The sequence below is a fragment of the Spermophilus citellus genome (assembly GCF_964194105.1).
Source record: "Spermophilus citellus genome assembly, chromosome: 10".
NCBI lineage: Eukaryota > Metazoa > Chordata > Mammalia > Rodentia > Sciuridae > Spermophilus > Spermophilus citellus.
Genome location: NC_138197.1, coordinates 47,510,365 through 47,537,990, shown reverse-complemented (window position 1 = coordinate 47,537,990; position 27,626 = coordinate 47,510,365). Strand labels below are relative to the sequence as shown.

The window sequence follows — 27,626 nt, the reverse complement described above, 5'->3', positions numbered from 1 at the left end:
AGGATTCGATTGACTGCAGTATCTTACTAGAATGATTGCATTCTGATAGCTTGGTAGCTTTGTACGCAAACTATCCTGAGTCAAGTAGCAGGAAACATTTTGTAACATGTGTTATCAGAAAAATTCAGATAACAAAATTTTTACAACAGACTTTAACTCTGTTATGGTTTAAAAATTAGTCTTGAGAAGAATTGTAAAAGGTATATATGTGTGTGTGTGTGTGTGTGTGTGTGTGTGTGTGTGTGTGTGTGTTGGAATGTCAACTTAGTAATTCTAAGATTACATTCCCACTCAGCTAGGAATAAGATCACGGACCACATTTGTTCTGTGTCTTGTGTCGAGTCAGTGTTTAGTAACTAATTTTTGATAGATTTGATGAAAGATGTTATCCCCGGGTCAATTGAGTGTTCTTCATAAATTCAAGGGGATCCTCTTTTCCACTGCATCTTCAAGAGAACTTCTTGATTCCTTGGATTCTTTTGATGCAAGAGAAGATGATGTGTTTCTGGTTTCCTACCCCAAATCTGGTGAGTTTATTTCAATATATTTTTAATGTAGGAATGCAATAATAAATAAAATAATCATTTTTGCTCAGCATTTATTTTTTGGAATTTTTACACTGCTTATTTTAATGAAAAAATTTTGACATCAGAGATTTTTAAAATGTGCTTTGCAAAAGATTCATTTGGAAAAAGTAAAGCTTTACAAATGCTTGTTTCTATTTTATTCATGAGGACATATGCTGAAATTTATAGTAAGCATAAGATCTATAACATTATAAAGTTCTGATCATAATTTGACCCACGCATAGCAATAATTAAATAATACTTGTTCAATTTACACTTAATGATTGCTTTATAAATAACTGTTTTTCTTCTAAACTAGTAAGAGCCATCAATATTTGTAACATTAAAAAGATTTCACTTCAAAGTTTATTCCCACATGGAGTTGTAGATCCATGAAGGGATGGTTATTATGAATAATATCATTCTGTAAATTCTCAAAATGAGTTATATTATTTTTGCTTTGACAGCTGGCAAAGGTATATAACATCCCACTGCCTGTTGCTATTTCCAGACTAGTGACCACATAGAGATGGCATATACCTGGTAGCACTAGTTCAGCAACTAAAAGCTGAGCTCCCCTTGAGTTGTGATTGCAGAAGAGTCACCATCTGAGGCCAAGAGGTCCTCCTTATCGGAAGATCTAGAGTTCACATAAGACCAGATATCCTAGGGTGATCATTCTGTTCTTTTTCCATATTTTTTAATTGGTGCATTATAGTTACACATACTGATGGGATTTGTTATTACATAATCATACATGCACACAGTATAACAATATAATTTAACAATATCATTCTTTAGCATTTTCCCACTCTCTCCCTGCCTCCCGTCCTTTTGGTCCCTTTACTTTACTGATCTTCCCAGTGTTAGCATTTTATTTTGGAAAACATTGCTGGAAAGAAAAATTAAATGATTGACTCCAGAATATGTCAGAGTAAAGTTGGAATATAATAGGTTGCTCTGTGAATATATGCAAATTGTCTTAAGTTGATATATTAGTTTAGAAAGTAATCTATGATATTTTAAGTGTTCTTGGAACTGGACATGCACACCTATAATCCCAGTGACACTGGATGCTGAGGCAAAAGGACAAGTTCATTTTTGTAATACCAAAAAAAAAAAAAAAAAAACAAACAAAAAAAAACAAACAAACAAACACTAAACTAAAGCCAAAACAGACAAACAAAGATTTGGGGATATAGCTCAGTGGACGAGCACCCTTGGGTTAAATCCCCAGTACCTCCCCAAACAAACAAGATGGGCCTAAATGTTCTCACAGTAAGTGGCTAACTTACACCATAAGCAAACATATTGACTTCCACCGGACAAGGACATAGTGGAACCTACATGGTGACATCCCCTGCCATCTAAGACATCAGCTGCCAGAAGGTCCGTCTGGTAGCACAGAGTCATTTATATTCCCTCTCTTTCATCAAAACAAATCAATATGTTTTGTTAAAATAGTCCAAATATCCATACAATTTAAGTCACATTTGTATGAATACTATAATTATAAATATTTAAGACTTATTACAAATTAAAATAGTCAATATTAAAACAATGCAAATGAAGGTACTATTTAAACTCTTTTCAACTGTAACCTTGTAAATACTGTATCTCATGAAAATTAAAATGAGATAAATGAAGTTGAGACTCGACTTAAACTCTTTATGGACATTGCTTTCAAGTTAGCAAACCCCACCCCACCCCACTGCAGATTTCTATTTCTCTGCTCCAATTTACTGTTGTCTATAGAGTGCATCCACCGTTTGCTTTATGTCAATGTAAAGTTGTTTTCTTGGGCTGGACAGCTTGGTAGGAGAGCACTTGGCTAGTATATGCAAGGCCCTGGGTTCAATTCTCAGCACCAGGAAAAAATAAAACAACAGCAGCAACAACAACAGTAAAACGGCTAATGTTGTATTCTTTCTGGATTCCATGATAGCTTGTATCTCTATGATGTTTGAATACAGCATACATTCATTGTTCAAATGCTTTATTGATTGCACAAATATTGTGTAATCTGTACATAAAATGAAGGTTCATGGCTATCTGCAAGGAGGAAATGGAGAGGTAAACATGAACATAAGCAATGGCAACTATGCTGTGGTTGTGCTCTGACAGAGGTAGAAGCTGAATACAGCGTGGGAGCCAGGAAGGGATGAGCAACTGTGCCGGCGAGTGGAGACTCAGAGGTAGTTTATAGAGGACGAAGCTGCATGAGCTCACAGGATGAGTGGAAATTATGTATGGAAAGATGTGCATGACTTTGTGAATTGAAAGTTTCAGGAGTGATTGGTAACAGAAGAGCATTTTAGCCAAGGAAGCAACAAGTACAATCTTCAAACCCTTTCACTCTTTAAAATGTGAATCTACTTGTGAAATGAATTAGCGTCTTCAGTGTTTCCACAGGTTTTATGGGTATGTAATGTGACTATTATAATAAAATTAATGCTTTCATTGCTTTTATCACATCCTAATTTTCTTTATTCATTTCATCAAGAGTGATATTTAATTAAAATTGGATTTCATTTTATCTCTGTGTAAAGGCACTCACTGGGTTGCAGAAGTCATTGAGAACATTCCCAATGCAAAAATAACTATAACATCTCCTATTGAATTGGGAGACATTTCTAAATTTGATGAGCTAAAAGCGTATTCTAAGAGAAGAGTCATTCCTACCCATTTGAGCTATGACATGCTGCCGGTGGATATTAAACAAAAGCAATGCAAGGTAAGTTCTGTGGTTAGTGGCTGGGGCTTGGGAGTCTCACAAATCTGGGTTTGGATTCCATTTGTCATATGGCCCAGAAGTGGCACAGTCAATATTGCTTATATTTTAATTATTTTATCTATTATTTTTGCAAAGTGTTATATAGGAAAGGAAAAACGCCTAATGTAACATGACATTAGGATTAATGTATGTGTAAGGAACATTTTAAAAGTCTATTTTGATCAGAAAAAAAAGAAGAATGTTTGAAAAGCAAAGACAAGACACATGTGACAGCTATAACACATTTCCAGAAACGAAAGCTTTTCAAACAATGTCAGTCATATTCTAAACATAAAAACAAAAGCAGCCTACCAGTCAAATGTGTATGCATTAGAGCAGGTCTTTCCTGACTGTAATTCCATGACCACAATACCTCTGTGCACAAATTAAAGGAAGCACAGTCAACCAGGGGCAAATGTCATAAAGCTTTGCCTTGACTGACCCTCCCTCCCCAATCTGTCAGAACAGGAGAAAGTGAATTAACTTGATCACATTTCACTCAACCAGACCTTCCAAAGAGACTCTTGCTAAGACAAAGGGAGAGAAAGGGAGAAAGACGATGCTTTTCAAATATTCTTCTTTCTCCTGATGAAACAGACTGAAAATAGAAAGAGTGAGACAGAAAGAAAAGCAAAGATAGAGACAGAGAGGAGGGAAAGGAGAGAGACAGAGAGATTCGAAGAGAAAAGGATTCAGATTAAACTCACTAACTTTAACTCAGGGCCTTGACTGTGCTAGGCGAGCACTCTACCGCTGAGCCAGCGCCCCAGCCCAACTTTGGGTGCTTCTTAACCACCACACTAAAGCCTTGAGGTGCAGCCCTTTCAGTGTGACCCTTATTGGGAGCTGAGCCTCCTCTTCCCTGGACTCATGAGAGGTTTCCCACAACAGTTAGTGAGGTTCAGCTCCTGAGGGCTTGGATTTGGAGAAGCCTCCTTGCCCCAGCAGGGGCCTGGGACAGTAAATTCCTCCCTCACATATTTCCCCCTGCTAGAGCTCAATCCTAGTTGCCTTCTCTATTTTCTCCTTAATCCTTATTTCTCCCTTTTTATGTTTCTAAACTCTTTGGCATAAAAGTTATGCTTTCTAGCTCATTTTATGTTGTTTTGTTTCATATTTGATTCCCCTCCAGAGTACTATTCTGCCTTCCCTTTATCTCCCCTAACCTCCTCCAGTAATTCTAATGTCTCTAGACTACATTCTCTGACAAAATGTGTACTAATTAATGGGTTGCATTGTCTTTCCCAGTAGATAATGCAGACATATAACTTTGGGCGTTCTCCAGAAACCCTAAAAACGTTTGCTTTTACTAAAATGAATATGTCCAACTGAATGACTGAGGCTTAAATTCTGACACTTTATCCCTTTTTGTTAAGGCAGTGGGTTTTTATAACTGTTCTGTGAGCCTTAGGGTTCTATGAATCTGCTCAGGAGAAGTCAGACAGGCCTAATGGGTTAGGTTACTCTGAAAGCGTTTCTTGGGATGTAGAGAGAATACTGGGTAGGGTGGGGGTAAAGGTGACTCTTCATTCCTGTACACAGCGACCTTTATACATCCCCTCAATTAAAGAAGAACAGACACTGTTCATGTGGACCCACAATACCTGGACTATGAACTGGGTAGTTACGTTGAACAGGATAGTTACGAATGCATAATGACTCAGCTAACATTTTTAATCTGAGCAAAATGTGTCTACCCTGATTGTCATTTTAAAAGTAAGTGGAACATCTTGTACCCTCAACTCATCATGCAATATTGACTATGATTGAAAATGCTCCTAGTAAATCCAGCTTCCTATCCTGGTGTCCTGAGGCCTCTTATATAGTCTTATGTACTCTACACACCCTGTTATAACTCTTACAACATTGTATTGTCAAGTGTATTTAATTATAGACTTCCCGCTCCTGACTGTAAGTTTTGAGAGAGCTAGAATCCTTTCTGTCTTGTTTATTGTTATGTTCTTTGGATTTCTTTATTTCTTCTTCTTCTTTTTTTTTCTTTTTCTTTTTGGTTCTGGAGATTTAACCCAGAGGTGCTTTACCACTGAGCTACATCCCCAGCCCTGTTTGTTTTTTTATTTTGACACAGAGTCTCAATAAGTTGCTTAGGGTCTTACTAAATTGCTGAGGCTGACCTTGAACTTACAATCCTACCTTAGCCTCCCAAGCCTCTGGGGTTATACAGGCATATGCCACCATACCTGGCTCATTATATTCTTTGGACTGAGGAAATCTCACATTACTTGGTACACAGTAGGTACTAAATAAATATTTATTGAATTGAATTAAACTGCATTTGCAGTGTTCATGGAAATTGGGAGGCTCCCTCAAGATTCCCTACTCTTGGGGGGATTAAATCGTAGAAAAAAGAAATTCTAAAACAGTATTTTTTTCTTTCAATAATAACAGACAATTTGTAAGAAATATTAGTATCTGGAAATCAATTTTATATTATGTGGATAACTAAAAGGTAATTTTGTCTCACAAATGAATAAGTTTATATTTTCCCATGTCTTCCGCCAAAAGATAGGACCAAATTTAGCACATAAATGTAGAAAGTGTGGTTGGTAGACTGGCAGTATCAACATCAGCTGGGAGCTTGTTAAAAGTACAATATACCAGGCCTCCTCCTTGACCTCCTGAATCAAAATCTGCATTTTAAGAAGATCCTCTAATGACTCCTCTGCACATTAAGTTTTGAGAGATATTAGCCTAAGACAGTATTTAATCATTAGCAAAAGCTATCCCCCTCCAAAAAAAAATAATAATAATCAAGATTTGCACAGGTAAGTTTAGCTGCTGTTTTCTTTCAGCAAATAGTTTGTACTGGGTTATTTAAGAATAAATTGGTTTTTTAAACAGGTTATCTACATCATTAGAAATCCAAAAGATACAGCTGTCTCACTCTTCCACTACTACAGAGATAACCCCAATCTCCCTTACATTGAAACATGGGCTGCATTTTTGGAGCTGTTCCTCAGAGGAGATGGTAAATATAACAATGATTTTAATATTCATAACATACAGTGAACTTTCTCACTGAAAATGAAAGCATTTTTGCAAGAGTTTAAATGGATCCTAACTGCCTATTTTCAGAACTGTGCTAAAAAGATAATTCTTTCATTTCTTCTAAACAAATTCTTTCTTACTTTACTTCTCTACAGTCTCTCTTATCTCCTAAGGGAGTAATGTATTGGTGATTATTTAGTGAGCTGATTTGAGTGTTTTCTAAACAGATTAATTCTATATAAGCAACACCCCCAACCCACCCCATATACCAGTAGTCTTTCTCTTTTTTTGGTGAAATAATTATGAAGATAGGAAGCTTGAAATACCTTATATATACCTGCCTGGGGGGAAAAACATGAAACAACAAAAAATATGCTCATATTTTCCCCAAATAAACCAATAAACAAATTGTGAGAGAACTGATTTCATGAAAACTAACAGCCATTTATCTTGAAAAACACCACCATGAAACATGATTGAGCTGCACGGTGCACATTGGTTCTGCCACCACAAGACCTTTGAATTTATTCCTCTCCCCTGGACTTAATGGTGTCTGAAGCACTTAAAAAACAAACAAACGAACGAACAACTATTCTGAATTCCCAAACACATGTTAAGCCAAAATAATAGACCAAGGCACTGTAGACTTTAAGAGACATTGAGTTAGAAATGGTGAGTCTTAAGAGAGCCCTCTCTCTTCCTGGAGGTAGGGTAGGTCTTCTTTAATGGCTAATTTCCCTAGCAAATTGTTCAGCCTTTAGTTTCAGAGAGGGCTAGGTAATTGTAGCCTTAATCCCTGGCTCCACATAGTACTTTTTTTCTTTGTTTCACTCCATACCATATGGAAGAATATGTTCTGCTCACAGTATTTCCTCTTTCTGATCTGCTTTCCTGCTTAGCTAATGGCACACATTTAATGGAATCATGTTGCAGGAATGACAGGTACTTATCTGGTCCAAATACCCACCTGATTTTGAATCACCCTTATGACATCCTCAAGAATTGTATAAGTTAAGCTTAAACATTTTAACCCTGGCAACAGGCTCACCAACCCCCTAACACTCTGTATTTCCTCTTGGCACTTCTAAGATGTTTTCTTTTTCTTTTTTCTTACCATTTACTGTGTGCTTACCATGTGATACACTTAGGTAAGTGCTATGCAAACATTCTCTCATTTCATCCACACCAGACACCCTACGAGGTAGCTGTTATTATCCTCATTTTACAACTGAAGAGAAAGCAAACCTTGAGAAGCCAAGCAATTTGTTCACAGATGCATAACTAATAAAGAGCAAAGCCCGGGTTAATTTCAGGCATTTGCTCCAAAATCTTTACCCTTAACCATTGTGTCATTTGTTCAGGAGAGAAAAAAACTACCCCTGATCATAAATTCCTCTTGTACATGATAGCCTTCTAAATATTTGAAGATAGTTTGCATGCCTCACTTCACCTCAATTCCATTTTTGGAATAAGCAGAGTTTAAATACATGATTTTTTTTCCCAGAACAGACTTGGAGTCTGCTTTTCCTCGAGACAAGAAATGCTGTTTTTGTCTGCCATTCTCACACACTGGGGTTCCCAATCCTTTCCACTGTATCATCTCTAATTTGGCCACTCTACCATTATGCAGTTTCCAGAAAGCAAGTATACTTTAGGTGTGATCTGGTGAGGACAGGGTGGAGCAGGTCTAGCACTATTCCTATTCTAGAAGTTATTTTTCTATCCATGTAACCACAAACATGCCAGCCCAGACCAGAGTACAGTGAGGCTATCTGACCCTAGTGGAGCCCTGAAGTATCCAGGAGGGACAGAGTATAGTTGGAAAAAGTATTCCAGATGATTCTCTGGCACCTTCTTGGGTGAATGAACAGATTTTTAGTTGTAAAGGGATTTTATCTGTAAACATTATACAACTGGGTGATTCAGCCTAGGCAAACCCTCTCACCAACAGAAGCACAGAAGTTGTTTTTTTAAAAAATCTATTGGGTTGGGTACAAGTAGCTTCTGTTTTTACTATTTGTAAGTCATGGTTGTTTGTGTACATGTGCATGTGTATTATATGTATGAGACTATTTTTTTTTTTCAGGGATGTTCTTTAGAAACTCTTTGAAGGGAAGATTATTTCTCTTACCATGGTGTAGTAGGAAGAATAGGTGACAGAGGCAGAAGACCTGGCATCAAGTTCTGACTATATTTCCTGTGTGGCTTTGGATTAGTAGCATAACTTTTCTGAGGTCTATACTTTAATATAAAAAGAAGGCTAATCAAATGATCCATTTTGTAAGATTATTTAGAGGTTCAAATTTAAATAATGTGTGAAATGTGCTGTAGAAATCTACTCGTGCATTCTTTCAGAAGGTGTTTAAAGAGTTTCACATTGCTGGGCCTGGTGGCACATACCTGCAATCCCTGGGGCTCAGGAGGATAACAAGCTCAAAGCCAGACTCAGAAACTTAGTTAGACCTTAAGCAACTTAGTGAGGCCTTGTCTTAAAAAATATAAAGGCTGGGGATGTGGTTCTGGGCTCTGATTAAGCGCTGCTGGGTTCAATCTCTGGTACCAAAAAAAAAAAAAGATTATGATGAAGAAAGAATGAAAGTAAGTTTCACATTAAGGCAGAGCTGTTGTTAAGTAAGAATTTGTCTAAAGAGGTTATTTTATAACTGAGGAGTTATGATATCCTGTATCTATCCCTAAATATAGACATGGATTTTAGTTATATAATGCGATATTAAAGAGACATATTGGACATGTATCTAATCATTTTAATATGCCTTTCAGATAGCATATAAATACATTTTAGCTTTTCAAGTTAAACAATAACTAGAAATTGTGTTCTGGTAAAACCATAGCAGATTAATAATCTCAATAAAATTAATGCCTTAGCATTCAGCTCTTTTTTCTCCTCACAGCCTTCTCTCCGGTCTTATATAGATACTCTGTTTCCTAGGCCACTTCGTCCCAGAGTTTTGTTTTTCTTCACAAATACTTCATCTTCTGAGATCTTTCTAGAAACTAGAAACTAAGACATTCATTATAACTGGAGTAGAGGCACAAGGTTTGCAGAAAGTGTGGCAGGATTGAAAAGGCTGTTGGGAAGAATGGAATGTTAATGTAGGACAAGTGGCTTGCTTAGGGAGCCCTGGAGCCCTAAGGTTGGAAACAGGAACTTGCAGTGATGCAAATACTGACTTGTATGCATTTCTCGAGCAGCTCTCAGCAAAAATGGGAGAGAAGAAAGAAGTTGAAGTGTTTTGATTCAATTCTGGGTGTTTTTTTTTTCCTAATTGTTCTAAATAAGCAATAAGGCAACAAGGAAACTGAAGAGATAGGCAAGAAAACAGAGGAAAAGAGTGAAGACAGAAAGGGATAAAATATTCAGAGTAGGGCACGGGAGGAACTGTCCATTTAGTCACTCAAGCAGATGGCAAGAACTGAGAGGACCCAGAGACTGTGACCTCTTAGGAAGAGCCTTCAGTGACTTTAGGAGAGAGAACAGGTTGATTTATGATTGAGATAAGGAGGGAAGGAATGATTTATTGAAATGAGTCTCAAAGAAGCATGGATTCAATAGGAAGGAGGAATTTTGGAATTTTCTAGGAGGCCAAATGGCTCACTCCCCAGACCCTAAGACACATGGGTTGAATTAGAATAAACTTGTCTTCTCAGGGACATTTGGTGAAAGAATTTTATATAGCAAAGGGCAGGCCCTGCAGGCAAATATTAAAGCCAGGAGGTAGTAGGATAATTCTGAAATTAAATGCAGGACATGGAAAAAAGAGTTTTCCATAAAAGAAAGATTTCAAACCTCTATTTTGAAAGCTGATTTTTTTTTTTTTAGAGCTAAGATCAATTAATGACCTGGATAATTAAACAATTCTGATTTAAAAAATTAATCCAAACTTTAAGTTTTTTAGCCTATCAAAAACATTTTTCAGATATAGTACTAACACACTTTCCTGTGTTGGTGAAGAAGGAGCAGGCTGCCAACTTTTTTCAATTTTATCTGACTAAAGTCCTTTTGGAACATGGTGGGGTATAAATTAATTGGTCAACAATGAAACAGCTGGCTTTCAAATTGTGATCAAGCTATGCTGCAACATCTACTCTTAAATGTATTCTGAGGCATGTTGCAATACATTTCCTATGAAAAACCATAGTGAGCAAAGTCAATTACACCTAATGGTGAGTAAAACTCTGGGTCTGTTTTTGCCTAGCCTCCTTGCTGCTGAAGCTCAGCTTCCCTGTCCTGTAGTATAAAGGAGTCCCTGGACATCAACAACTCCAGGCATGATGTCACCTGGAGGATGTGGGTGTGGGAACTGGCAGGGCAGGTTGTGTCCATGATGTGGTCTAAGGCACCAGTGACTACAGTAGTTAACTTCCTAAATTTGCATAAGAGAAAATCAGTCTTCTTCCTACTAGGTGTTTGCTTCTGGGAAAAGAATGACCATTCTTAGAAGAGGTATCCCTTATCACTGAAGTGGTACTTTGGGTAATTTAGTAAGAGGTGTTTCGCAAGTCACTGAAATTGCTAGAGACTGTTGATAAGTAAAAGGTGTGTCCAGGAAGCTCTCTGAGGAGCTTACTGTAAACCCTGTGGGTCCCTGGGGTAGCAGGCTGACTCTTTGATGACATCACAGTAGTCCTGGAAATTCTTGTTTTAAAAATACACATGGTTATTTTCTGCTCTTTGTTTCCTCAAAAGCTGAAGCCATGAAAATTGCACTTAGTTTGGAGTTAATTATACTTCAATTTATTCAAAGCTTTAATGTTCAAAATGTCTAGCAAATCTCTGGCAGACACCAATGGCTTAATAAATGTTTATTCAATGAATCAAAAGTCAGCAGATCTTCAGGAAAGCAGTAGAGCAGCTCTTTTATACTTATGGTATTAGCCAGAATTTGAATATTGATTGGTAAGGATACATGGAAGAATGTATATGCAGTATTTTAAATTACTATGTTTTATGCATTATGCTTCAAACTAGTTGACTTCATGAAATGAAATAAATAAATTTTATTTTTAATCACCATTGTCAAAAAGGTTATTATGCATCATAATATTTTGCGTTTAAACCCTTGGAGTTTTTTTTTCCAAGGCTATTAGTTAATAACAACAACAAAGAGATCATATCAACTAAAGATAAATCTCCAAGGCTGATTTTTCAATCTTGAACTAACATGTGAATAGAATCTTTTTTAAAGTTAATTTTATTTTTTTTGTTCAAATTAATTTTAACTGATACATAAAAACATAATCATAAGAATTTTTTAAAAAGAAGTTTGTAAATATTTTTGGAAAAACCTATAATTATGAAAACATGTCACTTTATAGGAATAAATTCCCATTGTTTCTATATTTCTCCCAAGAACCAAAATGGTGATCAAAAAACTATCTTGAGAAAATGTGTATCTGTATTTCTGTTCCTTCTTTCCCTGATGGTAAAAAAAAAATATATATATATATATATTTTCTAGAAATAAGGAAAAAAAGCACCAAAGACTTATTAAAAGATGTGGCCATCCAGCATCATACCATAGCATTATATTTGTCAAAATAATAGTGAAATCAAGCTCTTCTAAGGAAAAGTCTTACTCCAGAGTCTGATAAGTACATGCCTCACTTTGACTGCTTCCTAAGGGAAAACCCCATGAATACAAAGACATAATTTTTAATAATAACACAACAATTCACTTTTTTTCCAGTTGTGTATGGATCCTGGTTTGATCATGTTTTAAGCTGGGAAGAGCACAAAAATGATAATGTTCTAATTATATTCTATGAAGAAATGAAGAAAGTAAGTCTTCCCTAATGTTTCAGTAATCAAAATTTAAATCAAATTAAGTTAAAACAAGAAGTCAATCAATTGAATTCTGCTTTTTAGGTTTTAGGGAATGTATTTTATGTTTTGACAAGACTTATACTTAATTTGTTTTTAAATTTTGCTTATTGCTCAGGATTTTTTTAAAAGTTTAAAGAAAATAACTACTTTCCTTGGTATGCATGTGAATGACAGTGAAATTAATAACATTGCTTGGAAAACATCCTTCAGTGAAATGAAAAATAATACAGTCAAAGAAAGCCATGATCCAAATCATACCATCTGTGCCCTCACATCAGAGAGGAACCTGGTATTTAGAAAAGGTAAGCCAGAAGGAGATGCGGTAACTCATCTGTCTTTGGAAGTACAGTTGACCCTCCATATTTGCATCTTGCTCATCAGTGAATTGAGCCTATAGCAGATGAAAATATTTGAAAAAAAATTGCAACTATACTGCATGTGTGTAGACTTGTCATTATTTCCTAAACAACTGGATATAACAACTATTTAGAGAGCATTTACATTGTACTGGGTATGTCTAGAGAGGATTTAAAGTGCAAGGAAGGATGTGCATAGATAGGTCATATGCAAACACTATGCCATTTGATATAAGGGATATCTCGTGAGGATTTGGGTATTTTGGGGATGTCCTAGAACCAATCCCCCCGGGACAACCAAGGGACAACTGCAGTTCCATTTTTAATCTTCCATTTTACCTTTCCATTTCTTGTGTAATATATTGCACATTGTCACCCTTTGGTGAATGTTTATTAAATAAGATTGTTGAATTGTGTTATTTCCAGAGTTGAGATGTCAATGCCTGTTCAGGAGTCAACTGAAAGATAGACATAGAAGTTAAACAGATGGAAATAATAAAGCTCTTTGAAGAATGTGCCTCAGGTCTGCAGCCTAGTGCATTTGCTGACAATTTACCCTAAATTATAGAAACATATGCACTTAGTTACAGCCCATCAAGGGCCATTCTTTCCATTCCCCAGGCAAGGCGCTGGAGCATGGTGGTGATCAAACACACCAGTCTTCTCTTAAGTGAAAAGAGTTCATGAGTGTGGATGGTATGTTTCCCCAGATACCAACCAGGCAACTCATCCTTCAGAAGTAAGGAAGGAGTAGGGAGAGAAGCTGGGATTGTTAATCAAGGATGGTCCTCTGCCTGGAAACACAAAGAGAAGAAAATAAATCTTCTCCACTAGTTCTTCAGGTTTAAGTAAGGAGCAAGTATGGGTACATCTGGATATAGAACTGTTTTGAAGTCTGTGTGATTTTTATCCAGATATAGGGGGAACCAGGTGAATATCTGATGAGATGGGAGGTGAAAAGGGGGTACGGGAACTAAGGACCCCTCTTCTAAGAGGTTTGAGAATAGAGGGTAGGAGGAAGGGGATGTGGGGCTTGAGAGAAAGGCAGGAATAAGTAAAAGATTAGGAGGGGTTGAGAGAAGAGGTGAAAGAAAGACAGCAGAACTTAGAAAAAGATCCACATAAGGAAGGCAAAATAAGCAAAGAGAAGGGAAACCAACCAACCAACAAAAAAAAAAAAAAAAAAGGAGACAGATCGTGGTAAAGAGGAAAGTGAGAAATGAGGAAGCTCTGATATTTAGTGGTGAACAGTGTTTAATTACTACCCTTTGAGATTCTGACTAGCAAAATAATCAATATTCTCACATCTTATCCTACAAACATGTGAAATATTACTGTAATGGGAAAGGAATTATTCTCTGACCTGCCAGGCTAGTAACCCTCGCAAATATCCTGTATGAAATCAGTTCACTTATCACTGTAGCTAACAACATTAATTCTAAAGCATTTAAATTCAGTGTTAAAAGTGTTTCCTTGTGTTGCTCTAAGCACAGAAGGTTAACAGTGGGAACCTCCTCACTGATACTGTCACCAGGAGGGCCTGTCGGTAGATCTGTTGTACACAAGGAATTAAACACAAGGAGGGCCCAGCAGTAGTGCACTTGGCTCCTGCACTGGGTGGATGAGGTGGGAGTTGAGGATCTATCCTTCAGAAATGCTCACTGCAGGGAAACTGCTCAAGTCACTGACTTAGACTCCTTGGCACACAGAGAAAGTCTTCACTTCACAGAGGAGAATTTGTCCCTGCAGTTGTCTTTACTTTGATATCCCAAATTAGAGTGATGTTCTAGGAAATGACGAGGTAGCCATGGAGATGACAAGTAGTGATCCCAGTGTCCCAAGTCCAATGACCTGCACATACTCAAAGTTCCAGGAGAATTATGGGAGTATAGAAAGATGTATGGCCAGGAGGCAGGCTGCAGTATTGCCCATGACAATGAGAATCTAGAAAGCACTGAAACGGACACTAATCAGAAATTTAGTTACATGCATATAGGAATTTACTATGGCGTATGAAAATTACAGAAAATTATGCAGGCAAAAGTAGGATTTATTGAGTGCTTACTATGTGCCAAGCACATTACTTGGTTTATCTCTCTTATACTTGACAATAAACTTGAGGATTATATTCATGTTAACCCTTGTATAGAGACATCAAGTACCTGAATAACTTTTCAAAGTCATGGAAGTAAAAGACAGTAAAGTCAAGACTTGAATTCAATCAATCAAATTTATTTGAGGTTTATTTTCCTTAACTGAAGGTTCATCAGTTTTGCTTATCTTTTCAAAAAACCAACTCTTAATTTTGTTAATATTTTTGGTTTTCTCTATTTCATTTATTTCTGCTTTCATCTTTATTATTTTTTCCCTTGTTCTAGCTTTGAGCTTGGTTTTTTTTTCCCCTTCTTTTTCTAGTTGGTTGAGGTGCAAAGTTAGGTTGTTTATTTGAGATACTTCTTTTTCAGTATAGGTGTTTGCCATTATAAATTTCCCTCTTTGTTTTGTTTCTACTGTATTATCTAAGTTTTTGGTGCCGTGGTTTTGTTTTTTGTTTCAAAACATTTTCCAATTTCCCTTTAAGTTTTTGACTGATCGTCTTGTTCTATGCAACCATAATTTTACTGTGCGAGTATGCATACTAACATGGAAGATGATCAAAGTATAACATGTGAAATAAAAGCAGGTTATGATGTTGTGATTTTTAAATACAGTTTACATGAATATCTATGCTTGCAAAGAAAAACATCTGGAAGAATGCAGGTCAGCATATACTGTGTTAGCTGAGCGTATTTCCTTGATTTTTTTTTAACCTTCTTTGCTCATATGTATTTTCTAAACCTACATATATAATTACTATATTATTTTTAGAATTTTTTTCCTTAACAAAAGAAATAAAGGAAGTCCAAAGAACAAATCAGAAATTAGAAACAAGACAAGCAAACAAAAGTCATATTAAATGAAGATTAAAATAGTGATCCAGAGGAGCTGACACTGAGGCTGGAAGGGAAAACCAGAAAAAGACCAAAGGATATTGGTTGTTTGGTAACAATAATATTGCTCTTCCATGGGCCAGGCATACTGACCTCATGGAGCTGGCCTTGTGTCCAAGTTGGTGTGTCTTAGAGGCAGTGTCATCAGCGTCATTTCCTGATTGAGATCTTCCTTCTGGTACTACTCTCCTTTCCATCTCCTACCCCCACCCTACTGACAATACAATTAATTCTCTCTGCTCCTTCTTGAACTCAATTTTTGAGGCAATAGTTCACAACATCAGAAATTCCTAGGTTGTTTTATGTTGCTTTGCTGTAGGTGTAGGTGACATTATTTGGCATTCGATTAAGCTGCAGGCTGTTTATTGAACACCCACTCACTAGAAACAGCTCAGCATTGAATCAGGAACTATAGGATTACACACAAATGATACATCACAGTCCCTAACCTAAGCTAATGGGAAAGAAAACATGGTATAAAGCAATTAGAAATGTTGGGATAAAATGATATTTCATTGGCTTCAATACCTGGAGACCCCAGAGGTGCAGCTTGAAGCCAGAAAACCATTGTGTGCAAGATTCAGGATTGGGCTGTGTCACAGGGCGCATAAGAGAGGTGAGAAAGGCAGTTTTGAGGGGACCCTCTTGTTGCCACGCTGAGAAAGGTATTTTGTATGATCAGGAGAGGCTCAGGGACATTGTGAGGTATATACCATATCTCCAGATATCTTATATTGGAACTCGATGTTTATATTTCTAATTATCCATTATTCACTTTGTAAAATAGATTTCCTTAAAATGAGACAAATTACCCACCCACCCACACATCTTCTGCTATCTAGGTGCCCAGGTAGGGAAAAAAGTTAGATGTTCTTATGCCCACATTGTCTGATTTAGTTTTATTACATTTAGATTAGAAACTTCTTTGCCTGCTAGAGTAAAACCTTATGATGTTTAAGTATTTTCAATCTCTCTTTCCTTTTAAGAAATAACTTCTTAAACTGTACAAATTAATATGCAACCTTTGCAGAATAAATTAGAAACAACAGATAAGCAAAAGAAAAATAATCCCACATAATCTTATCACGAAGGAATACCAAATGTTCACATTTTATTATAAAGCTAACAGATTTCTTTTGTAAATACTATAAATTTAAATTGGTTCTTGTCTGATACATTTCCAATTTTTGCAGGAGTGGTGGGTGATTGGATAAACTACTTTACTTCAAAGCAGAAGAGAGTATTTGATGAACTATTCACAGAGAAAATGAAACACAGTGAACTGGCAAGACGCTTGAAGGAGTACTCTTAGTACAAATGGGAAATGAAACCAATTTCCATTTTATGCAGTGCTGAGCTTGGGGAATGTGTAAATATTTTTCACCAATGTAGAAAGCCAATATTTCTTTCAGTGAGAAACATATACTTCATGAATGTGTCAAAAGTGTCCTGTGTGAGAGACTGTTATTATATTCGGTGATAGCAAGGAATTATTAGTAAAAGGAAGTATAACATTTTTGAATGGCTGAATTATATACCTATTTCCAGGATATTCAGTAAGGCAAGGAATTACTTCTATTCAGAGAGAGCATATTACTGTGGTGTTCTACAAGCTGCAGTAATGTACAACAAAAGAGGCAAGGGATTATCTAAAATAACAGATGTCTGAGAAGAATTTATTTTCTGCCTATTTGGACAATCATGACCAACACTTTTATTTCAACATTCTCTGGTGTCTGTGTAGAAATATTCTCCAATGTCATAATCATGACATACATAATCTTACTAAGGTGGAATCTCCTAATGCTTGAGCATAATCAAATGACCACATTCCAATATATTGGGAAAAATAAAGAATGAACAGATAACACTTTCACATTAATATTGGCTTAGTATTTTTTTCTTTATCTTGATTCAGTTAGTTTACAAAATTTCTTGTTTTCCATTTTAAAAAGTATAATTTTCCTTGAATGTTTATGATTCTTTGTAGTATTTTGAATATGTATGCTTTCATTCTGAATCATTTTTAACATCAATTCAATCTGTATAATTCTCTCTATCCTATAATGAGTATTATTCTATAGGTTTATCCCAGAGGACATTATAATGGAATTTCAGTGAACTTATTTTAAGATTATTTATCACCTACGTGACAACATATAAATTATGTCGTGTTGTTTATATCTGTCAAAATATCTAACTCACAGCTTAATGGCAAATAAAAGTATATGTTGTGTATGACATTGAGCTTTGAACTCAAAGGAATGGGTTGACTTAATTTAACCATCATTTGATTCTGTATCTTAGTGTATTATAAACTTACATAAATCATCAGTCACAAATCTGTTGGAGTCTTTTGTGTCAAGTTTATTTTGTAAGAAATTAAATCTTCATAAACCTTGTGTATACACATTTGTTACAAATAAAATCTATTTTCTTTTTACTTCATGCATGCAATTTTTTTCCTCTAAAATTAGCATTCCTAGAGACTTACTGAGGTACTTACCTTCCTCAAATGAATGAGGTTAGAGAATGACAGGAGCAATCAGGGGTCATCTTTCTTCGTTAGCTTCATCTTCATAGTGGAGCTGAAATCCCTCCTGATATTGATGGCCAGGGAATGACAAAGCCATAAGACAGCCACAGAGATCTAATGAGGCTGGAAATTCAAGAAAATAATGACTGTAGGGTTGGAGGAACCAAATCCTGTGAGACAATATCCCTTCTTATTTCATGAAAATGATTGTTGAAGTCAAGAGAACTGAAGAAAGACTGTATTTGATTGTATATCAGACCTGTAAGGTAAATTTAGAATCCAGTTTTGATAAGAAATTTCCTAAGATCAGTATTTAAAGGTGTAGCCACAAATCTTAATTCCTAGTTCATTTATCAATTAAAAAGATTTCTGAGTATCATCTATGTGCCAGGGTTCATGGTGGACCATAGGGACATATGATGGAGTGGAAAGAATCTCTGCTTTCAAAATGCTTACTTGCTAGAGGGGAAAGTTATAGAATAATAATTAATATTTTTAGAAAAGCAAGCATATGAGATGTGCCAGGTCCTACTATATACTATAAAAATAAAATAAGGTCATTTCACGGTAAGTGCAGAGCTGCACTTGGCTGGGGTATGAACCTTCAATGTGAATGAGGACTAGTGCTATCTGAACTTGAAGGCATGACCCGGGTTTAGATTTCACTCTAGATGGGTGAGTGGCTTTGCATAGAGGAGGGAGACATTCTGACAAGCATTTTGAAAAAAAAAAAACTCATCTGATTGCTAGACTTAAATGGTCATGCAAAGAGGCAGGGATAAATGGCTATTCCAAATGGTGTAGGTGAGAGAGAGGACTTGGACTATCATCATAGAAGTGGGGATGGTGGAAATGGACATTTTAGGGATATATAACATGGATATCAAGATAGTGAAGCTATTAACAGGAAGAGACAGAAAGGAGTAGATTAAAAGGAACCCAGACTTTTGGCTAATCAGTTCACTATCTGAGAATGGCATTTATTTAGATGTGAGAGCTTGATTGCAAAATGATTTGGGGGGTAGGTGGAGGTATGTGGATAAAGATTTCTACTTTGACCACGCTGACTAAATATCTATGAGATACTAGGAAGTTATCTCTGAGGACTGCTGTGTTGTTCTTTGGGGTCTAAGGGAGGTTTAAGAAGGTAGGGAGGTGCTAGGTACAGGCCATGGTGCCATGGTGCAGGCCTTTAATCCCAGGGAAGGCAAGAGGATCACAAGATCAAGGACAGCCTTGGAAGTTTAGTGAGACCATCTCAAAATAAGATAGACCCTTCAGGTTACAACTCAATGGTAGAGGGCTCCTGGATTCAATCCCTAGTAATGTTGGAGATATGGGAGGTTGTGTCAAATTAGATTAACAATATGGAAATGAGCATCTATATAATGAATGACCTGGGACTCCTTGACTTCTTTGATAATGGCTGAGATAGTTTCAGGTATAAATCAAGGTGGACTGATCCTGAAAGTCAAAGCCTACAGAAAATGTAGATGCTGATTATTGCTTGGCTTACTTCTCTTAAAACATTTTATTATTCCTAACTGTATCTGATGAAAATTAGCCTTAGCCATTCCCTTTACATTTTCTTCTTCTTCTTTTTTAAAAATATTTTTTAGTTGTTGATGTAGCTTTATTTATTTATTTATTTATTTATTTATTTATATGTGGTGCTGAGGATTGAACTGAGTGCCTCACACATGCTAGGCAAGTGCTCTGCCACTGAGCCACCACCCCATCACCCCTTTACATTTTCATAAAAGGATTTTAATAACCAGATTTCAAATCCCTTTCCTGGCTAATGTTTCCAGGAAGAAAGTTTAGAAAAATTACCTTGTCAAAGCTTATTCTGTATCCATGAGTTCAATACTACTAAGAAACAACACCCAAGAATTGTGTCTTGGTGCCCACAAATATAACAGTGAAAACTGTCAGTGGTTTTTCTTTTTTTAATTAAGAGACGACTAAAATATCCTTAAGTGATCACTTATTTTTTCTATTACCTGCTATAAATATCAGATGTAATCACATACCTACTCAACAGACTGACACACCCAATAAGATTGCCTTCCTCTTTAACTTACATCAACCTGCTGTGTGCTTCTGCTCCTGTAGGCTTAGAGAATATAAAAATACACTCTGGTAAGTTCTTTCAAATTCTACTGCACGTACTTTGCCCTTTTCCTGGACCATTACCCAGAGAGAAGAAGCAGTCACCAGTCAAGGTGGCCAGGTGGCTAAATCAATGTCTACAATCTTGGAGGCCTGGGGCAGGCCAATTGCCCTGAAATCCTTGCCCACTGGGGTTTTTCCCTTTTTGGAAATTCTGGATCTCTTCCCCCTGAAATCTGACCTACTCCTTTGTTTTCTTACCTCCTTGGATCTTACAAAACAAGGTAATATGCATTTCTGCATCCAAACTGCCTCCCACCATCCTGCTATTGATTCCCTCTCTTACTTATTTTTCTCTTTTTCCTTCATTTCTCTGCTCTACTTTTGCAGTCAATGAGTAAGAGCTAAATCCTAAAGATTTTTCTAGGGTTTCATCAGACAGTACTTTCTTACTTCCCAGCATTTGTTGGTACCTTAAAGGTATTTCTCTCCATGATCTTTCAGCTTTCTGAAAGCCTGCTCTGTTAATCCCTGCTCCTTGCTCTCATTATTTTTTCGTTTCCCTTTATTGACTCTCCAATGACTCTTCATTTGTATTTTACTTCCCACTCAATCATTCCAGCCTCATGTGATTAAGTAAACATCCATCTCCCACTCTGGTTTGTAAAGTTCTTGCTAATTAGAGTCATTACCTTATTTATTTTTGTCTCTTCCACCAGGCCCAGCCCAGTAAAGCACTCATAATAGATGTTTAACAAATGTTGGTTGTGAGTTGAGTTCATGGGCAAGCTTAAATTCTTCATCTTCTAGAAAACTCAGTTCCAATACTGCAACCCACATGGATCCTATTTTTGTATTCTCCTAGTACTTTGTGTCTGCATTAGTCAATTCTTTTTTTTTAACCTAATCATATATTCCCTTCCATTATTGCTTAAAATGTTTCACACTATGCAAGACTTTTCTTTCCAATTTTATTGTAAACTTACAGGATGCTTCTTCAGGGACTGAAGGATTGTATTGACCACAGAAATTTTTCACTAATTGTGTATTGAATGGAAGAATGAGTGAATGATTTAAAGGATGAATGAACACATTCCTGTCTCTCATGGACTGGCTCAGCTTGCTGGTCCTGTGAGCATGAATGTATTTAATTCTTTGCTTTTCTTCCACTTTCCAGATCAAACTAATTATAGTACACCATTGATTCTTGCTTTTCAACATCTCTATATCCGTTCTTTTGTAAAAAATTAAATTTATTTTTAATTGGTATCTATCATATTGGTACCTATTAGTAGGGTACCATGTGATGTTTTTATACATGTTTATATTATTATCAGATTAAAGGCATCTGTTTCCTCAAGCATTTTTCACATCTGCATGGCAAAACAAACAAACAAAAAAACAAGAAACAATTGCCAAAAAAATTCAAATTCTTTCTTCCAGCTTTTTGAGAGAAACACTTTACAATTACTATATATAATAACTATCTCAATCCAATTTGAGTATAACAAAACACCTTACCAATTCTCCTTCAAACAAAAAGGAAAGATCAATTAAAAATTATAAGAAGAGCATGTATTTACCACCTATAGGGTAAATAGATCCAATAGAGAGGTCTGTGAGGTTCACATAGTGTATATGTATTTGTGTTTCTTTTCTCAGAAATTTCTTCTTGTATCATGTAAGACTATTAAATGGGAACATTTTCACACATTCATAACTCCCAGCTAAAGTCAGGGAACTGAAAATCAGTGTCAAGGGGGAATAATGTTGTATTTAAATAATGCTCATTATTTATTTTTACTATAGTTTAATAAAAAGATTATTGGCCCTTTTTCTAGATCCACAGGTAAGGACCTACATTGAATCCTCTAAGAGTCAACAGGGAGTTAGTTGGAAACAACCCTTATGGCTATTTTGGATGAATAGCCATGCGACACATAAGTCAAGGAGTCAGCAATCCAGTTAGCCCACAGTAGCTAATTAGAAAACTAATTACAGGCAAACACTGTGCTCCATTTAGATAAACACAGTTTGGATTATTACTCTTCCAAAGTATGAAGAATGTACTCTCAAGCTATAAATAAACAGATTTGTGTAAATAAATGTGAGAAAATATTTTGGTTTGCTATATGATCTTTAGTAGTTTAAAATCTTCATCACAATTACTATATGGTTATGAGGATCTACTAATCCTCAACTGTTAACTAGATGTTGTTACGATTATCTCTGTGATGAAAAGGAAATTCTCAGGTTGTAGTTAATAACAAGAGTACAATTCTGAGCCAATTTATAGGTATAATAAATATATGTGTGTGTATATATATGTGTATATATATATTTCTAAAATATGACTTTGTCCAATTCAATGTGCTATGTATTGTAGTATATTAATGTACATCAAATTTACTCATATAGGGATGAGAACTTATAGCTCTTTAGATGTTCTGCATTATTTAGATTGTACCTTCATTATGTGAAGATTCCTAGTCACCAGGATCTGTATAAATGACAACTGAGGGCTGGAATTGTGGCTCAGTGGTAGAGCACTTGCCTAGCATGTGTGAGGCACTGGGTTTGATCCTCAGTACCGCATATAAATAAATGAATAAAATAAAGGTCTATCAACATCTAACATAAAAATATTTTTTAAAAAAGACAACTGAGGGAAGACTGAGGCAGGCAAGGAGAGAGTATCCTTCTGATGAGTAGTCAGCTTTTAGGGAAAGAGGGCAATTACTCTTTGAGTATTTGCTCAAAGAAAATTTTATTAAAATAAATTAGTGTGACCAGCTAAATCTTGCTAGGTAGTGCTGGAAAATGATATACAGAAGTTCATTCACTTCAGACAGAAATATTTTTTAAATCTTCAGATAAATATTCAAAAAATATTACCCATATTAATCTGACAATTCAATCTCTCATTTCATTCTTCTTCTGTTTATATAATAAACGTCAACTTCATCCTGTTCAGTGAGAGCAGTTTCAGATTTCAACTGCAGTGAAAAGACTTTGTAGCCACTGGAGCAAAGTTTCCCCCCGCTGAGACTCATAAAATCTAATTCAGAATCCCTTGAGCCCTCTACCAAATGCAAATAAAACTGAGGCTCAAAGGGTGATGAGGCTGCAGTGACAGGCCTTGTCATGGCGCTTCTTCTAGGATGCCAGTCAAGTGAAAGGCCAAATATGGCAGGAAGGACAACTGGTGAGTGTGCTAGTCAGGCCTCACTTGATAGCTACACTGTTTTGGACAGGAATCTGTAGGCTTGAGTGAGCTCCTGGCCTCAATCATAGGTTTTGACTCTGCCAAGTTTTGTCTAGGCCAAAGCTTTTTGCAATGAGATGCAAGATGCAAAATTTAAAAAAGGAAAATTTGACCAGTTATATTTCTGTAAGATAGGAGACTATATATAGAAAACCCTGATGTCCATCCAGGTCTCCTCCTTTTCCATGAGCTTAATTGCCTCCCTTAGGGACACAACTCCTAAGAAACAGGAAGAATGAGGAATGTGGGTGCGGGGTGCTAGTGAAGGGTGGAAGGAAGAGCACAGAGATGTGTTGTCATCTTCTCGTGGCACCCTATCTTCACTCCAGCTTCCATCTTTGACATTCTCCTCCCATCAGTACACCAGGCTTTCTGCCAAGCAAGCATGGAAGGATTTCCTTTTAGGAGAAAGAGACCCTCTTTTTGCAGGTGATGGAGAAAAGATAGAAGTCCTTCAGAATGAACTCTAGGTACTGTACCAAAATCCTGAAAATACTGATGAATAAGCCAGACACTGTCATATTTTTAGAGCTTTTCTCCAGAAGTGAACAGAAACAATAAGATGGGGAAAGTGCCATGACAGAACTCTGGATCAGCATCTTGTGTGCGAGAATCAGAGTTGGGGTCCAGAAAGGAGCCCCAGAGCTTGCAATTGGAGGCAGTGATATTGTGGATTACAGTTATTCTGGCAGAAGCATACCATGTGGCCAATTAGATCTTACCTTTTGTAAAAACATGGACCTCTTTCCAGGTGGGTCAAAATGAGGAGATCCTATATAGCTGAACATGATAGTCCCTTGATAGACCCCTTCCACTCAGTCTCTTAAACTTATAGTTCAAGACTTTCCTGCTTCTGATCCAGAAAACTAACCATACTAATTTTTCCTAGAAAGGTATTAGTCTAACTTAAAAAAAAAATCCCCCTTGGCATCCCTTTCCCTGTCCTGCATTCTTAGACTTACGACAGTTTCTCAAAGTGTGTTTTGCAGAATATCAGGGCAAGAATGTTTGTTTAAATATCGTTTGGGAATTATTGCTCAAGAACTGTAGCTACCAATTCTGACGGCACATGAGAATCACAAAAGGAAAAAGAATTAATACCAATTCTTTGGGCTCTATCCACAGAGTTTCTGACTTGATTGATTGGGTTAAACATCCCTGTGTTTTTAAGATTCCCTGGGGTGATTCAAGTGAATAAGTTCCCTGAGTTAGAGGAGGCTTCCACAGGTGAACAGGTCCGTGTCTGGAGGAGGTGGGTAGGCACGACCACCAGGTCTGAGGGTAGGCAGGAAGAAGGTGTGCAATGCAAATGGAGTGTGTACTGAAGATGGTAGGAGTGGTCCCTGAGCCTGGACTTCATCCTGCTGTCCTTCAAGGGGCCATCCTCTCACCTTCCTCTCTGTAGAGGAGGCCTTCCCAATTCACTCCTCTGGTTAAAGAATTCTAAAAATTCACTGGGCCTGATAGTCATCTAATGGCTCTTACTAACATGCAGATAGATTCCCAGACCTTCTCCCAGAGGTCTGAGTCAGTAGCTCTGGGGTGGGACTGGAATATGTGTGTAACAAATATTACAAGGGATTTTGATGAAGGTGGTTGAGGGATCATACTTGAAGGGAATACTGACAAGGCCTTCACCAAAGGTGTAATCTGCCCCCTTGGGAATGTTCTAGATCTGCTGCCTAATGTCTAACCTTGAGTAATTCTTAACCTCCCTGTGTCTCAATTTCCACATCTATGTAGAAGAGGGAAGAAAGTACTTACTTTATAGAGGTTGTGAGGATTTAAAAGAAAAGTATGGAGGTCACTTTATGTCCAGAGGTGACAGCTGGGTAACTTTGGAAATACGTCTTTCTTTTTAGTAGGTGCTGGTCTTCTAAAAAGGCAGTAGGACAATTGCTCACTGGTCTTCCACTCAGGACTCACTTAAGTCTGACTCCAAACATGTCAGAAGCAGCTACTTCTAAGTGCTGTGCTATGAAGAAAGACTTAAAAATACTGCTATTCTACGTCATGAAAAATCTTGTACAATGAATGTTGATGTTTGATGTATGAAGCATGAACAATGGAAAGACTGTATTCAACCTCATTGAACTCAGTTATTTCTAATCAGTTAGTGAAAACTGCATGTCTTTAAAGTTAGATCTGTGATGACACCCAGTGGCCAAAATGTCAACCACTGAAATTTTAAAAGAAAGCATTTTTCCCCCTCAGAATCCAAATAATATTGCATCTATTTTATCTTTAAATTTTGACAGCAATTCAATAACAGAACACAAAATGGTCCTGCATGAGGAATATCATCATGAATTGTGGACAAACCAAAAGTACTATTTTTAGGAATAAAAATTTCCCAACTGGTTCAGGCTGACAAGAGCAGCAGGTTGTCAAAAGCATCATACTCCTAAAAAAAAAAAAAAAAAAAAAAAAAAAAAAAAAAAAAAAAAAAAAAAAAACCTTTTAGACTTAGAGAAAGTGTAAACAAACAAGAAACCAGACACAGGCAATTGTAACAGACACTAGTAAGAACTAGTAAGGGTCATTCGTCACACATGACCCTCTAAATAATTAGGAACTAATTAACATGTTTACTGTGGCAACTCAGGTAACAGTAATGACTTTACCTAGTACCCATCCCAAATGGTATAGCGTATTTTGTATATTCACTCAGTATTCAAATCAAAACTTCCTTGTGTTGAGAGGGAGACTATGTCTAGGAGGCTCATGAGAGTGAGTTCCTGGATTGTACTTGTAGTAAGGACAGGTAGGAAGGTGGCCTGGGAAGAGGGAGGAGATGGACCCCATGTAGTCTCAAGGAAGGCCTCTGCTGACCTCACAGGGCTCTCTGAAGCTAGCTAGCATGGCTCATCAAGTTGTCTATTAGGGGGCAAGAAGACAGGACTTATCTTCTGCATTCATCTAGTCATTGGATATATTCTGTCCCAAGAAAGGGAGTATCTGCAGATGCAGTCTCAAGGATGCTGTGCGAGGCCCACTGAAGCAATATGGTGACCATGAAACAGACAGGCTCTCTGGTGCTTTGTAATATAAAGGTACACATTAAAATACTTAGGGCTGTGAAGAAAGGGCTTCAAGAGAAAATGTGGGGGAAGAAGAGGAGAGCTAATGACCAGCTCTCTGCTGGTTTCATCATCAGGGTAGAGGACGAGAGAGGTACAAAGGAGAGCCATCACGCTTGGACTATGAAGTTCAGCTTATTCTGTGCACAGTACGGAGTCACTGTAAGTTTTTACAAAGGGAATACAAAGCACAAAGTGGACAACTAAAGTGATAATAGAACAGATTGGACAGGAAGACACTGGGCACTTCAAAGTCAACATGAGGATCAAACATTTTCTTTTAAAGGTCATCCCCAAATTTGTCCTGTTTTTCTGCTCTTATTACTTACCATTGCCTTCTAATAGGTCTGGTACACAATAGCCTCTTCCCTTCTCTGGACACAATGTGGCAACCTCATTTCTTTGTGATTATCCTCTGGCAGCAATGAAATTTTCTGTAGTTCTCAAGGCCCAGCTTCATATTTCACTTCTGAAAAGCTCTTCTTGCTTCAAGCCCTATCAAGGCCTCTATATCATTATTCTTACAATAAAGTAAAAATTCTTTAATGATTTAGTCACCATTTCTTTGTGACTCCAGACTCATCTCATCTCATCTCATTCTACTGCATTTGTCTGCCATCCTAGGCCATGAACTTGTGCCTCAATTTTTATTTTCAGGAATATCACAGTGTCTTTACATGCTGGATACTTTATTGTTGAATTGAGAAAAACTAAATGACCCTCACAAATAAAATTACCTCAATTGATAGCTATTCTCCTTCAAAGAATCACAGTTTAACCAACAGTATTTTCCTTTCCAGTTCACTGATGTACTAAGAAATTTAAAAGACTTCTTCCCTGTAACTTTTTAGCTAATCATCCCCAGAATCGTAAATGCCAACATTTTTCACATATATAGTATTTTTTTTTCATGTAAAAGATTTCTTCGAGGTAAAACATTAGTACATTTGCAACTATAGGATTATATGGGAAGATACAGCTAGTCTGCGATCCTCAGTTTATAATCCAACTAACTTGGGGACATTAAAAGACTTGAAAAACTTCATTTAGTCACAGAGCTGAAGCTAGAATCCAAGTGTATTTATTGTCAATAA

The 27,626-nt window shown here is 36.7% G+C and overlaps 1 protein-coding gene across 1 annotated transcript; it reads left to right on the top strand.

Moving 5' to 3' along the window:
• Positions 1 to 382: 382 nt before the first annotated feature.
• On the top strand, positions 383 to 16,851 carry LOC308657605 (sulfotransferase 6B1-like; the record flags this gene model as incomplete). Its single annotated transcript, XM_081309433.1, has 6 exons — positions 383 to 527; positions 3,116 to 3,300; positions 6,202 to 6,328; positions 12,057 to 12,148; positions 12,309 to 12,495; positions 16,733 to 16,851. 6 exons carry the CDS (start codon positions 383 to 385, stop codon positions 16,849 to 16,851), a joined length of 855 nt encoding a protein of 284 aa, XP_081165559.1.
• Positions 16,852 to 27,626: the final 10,775 nt, after the last annotated feature.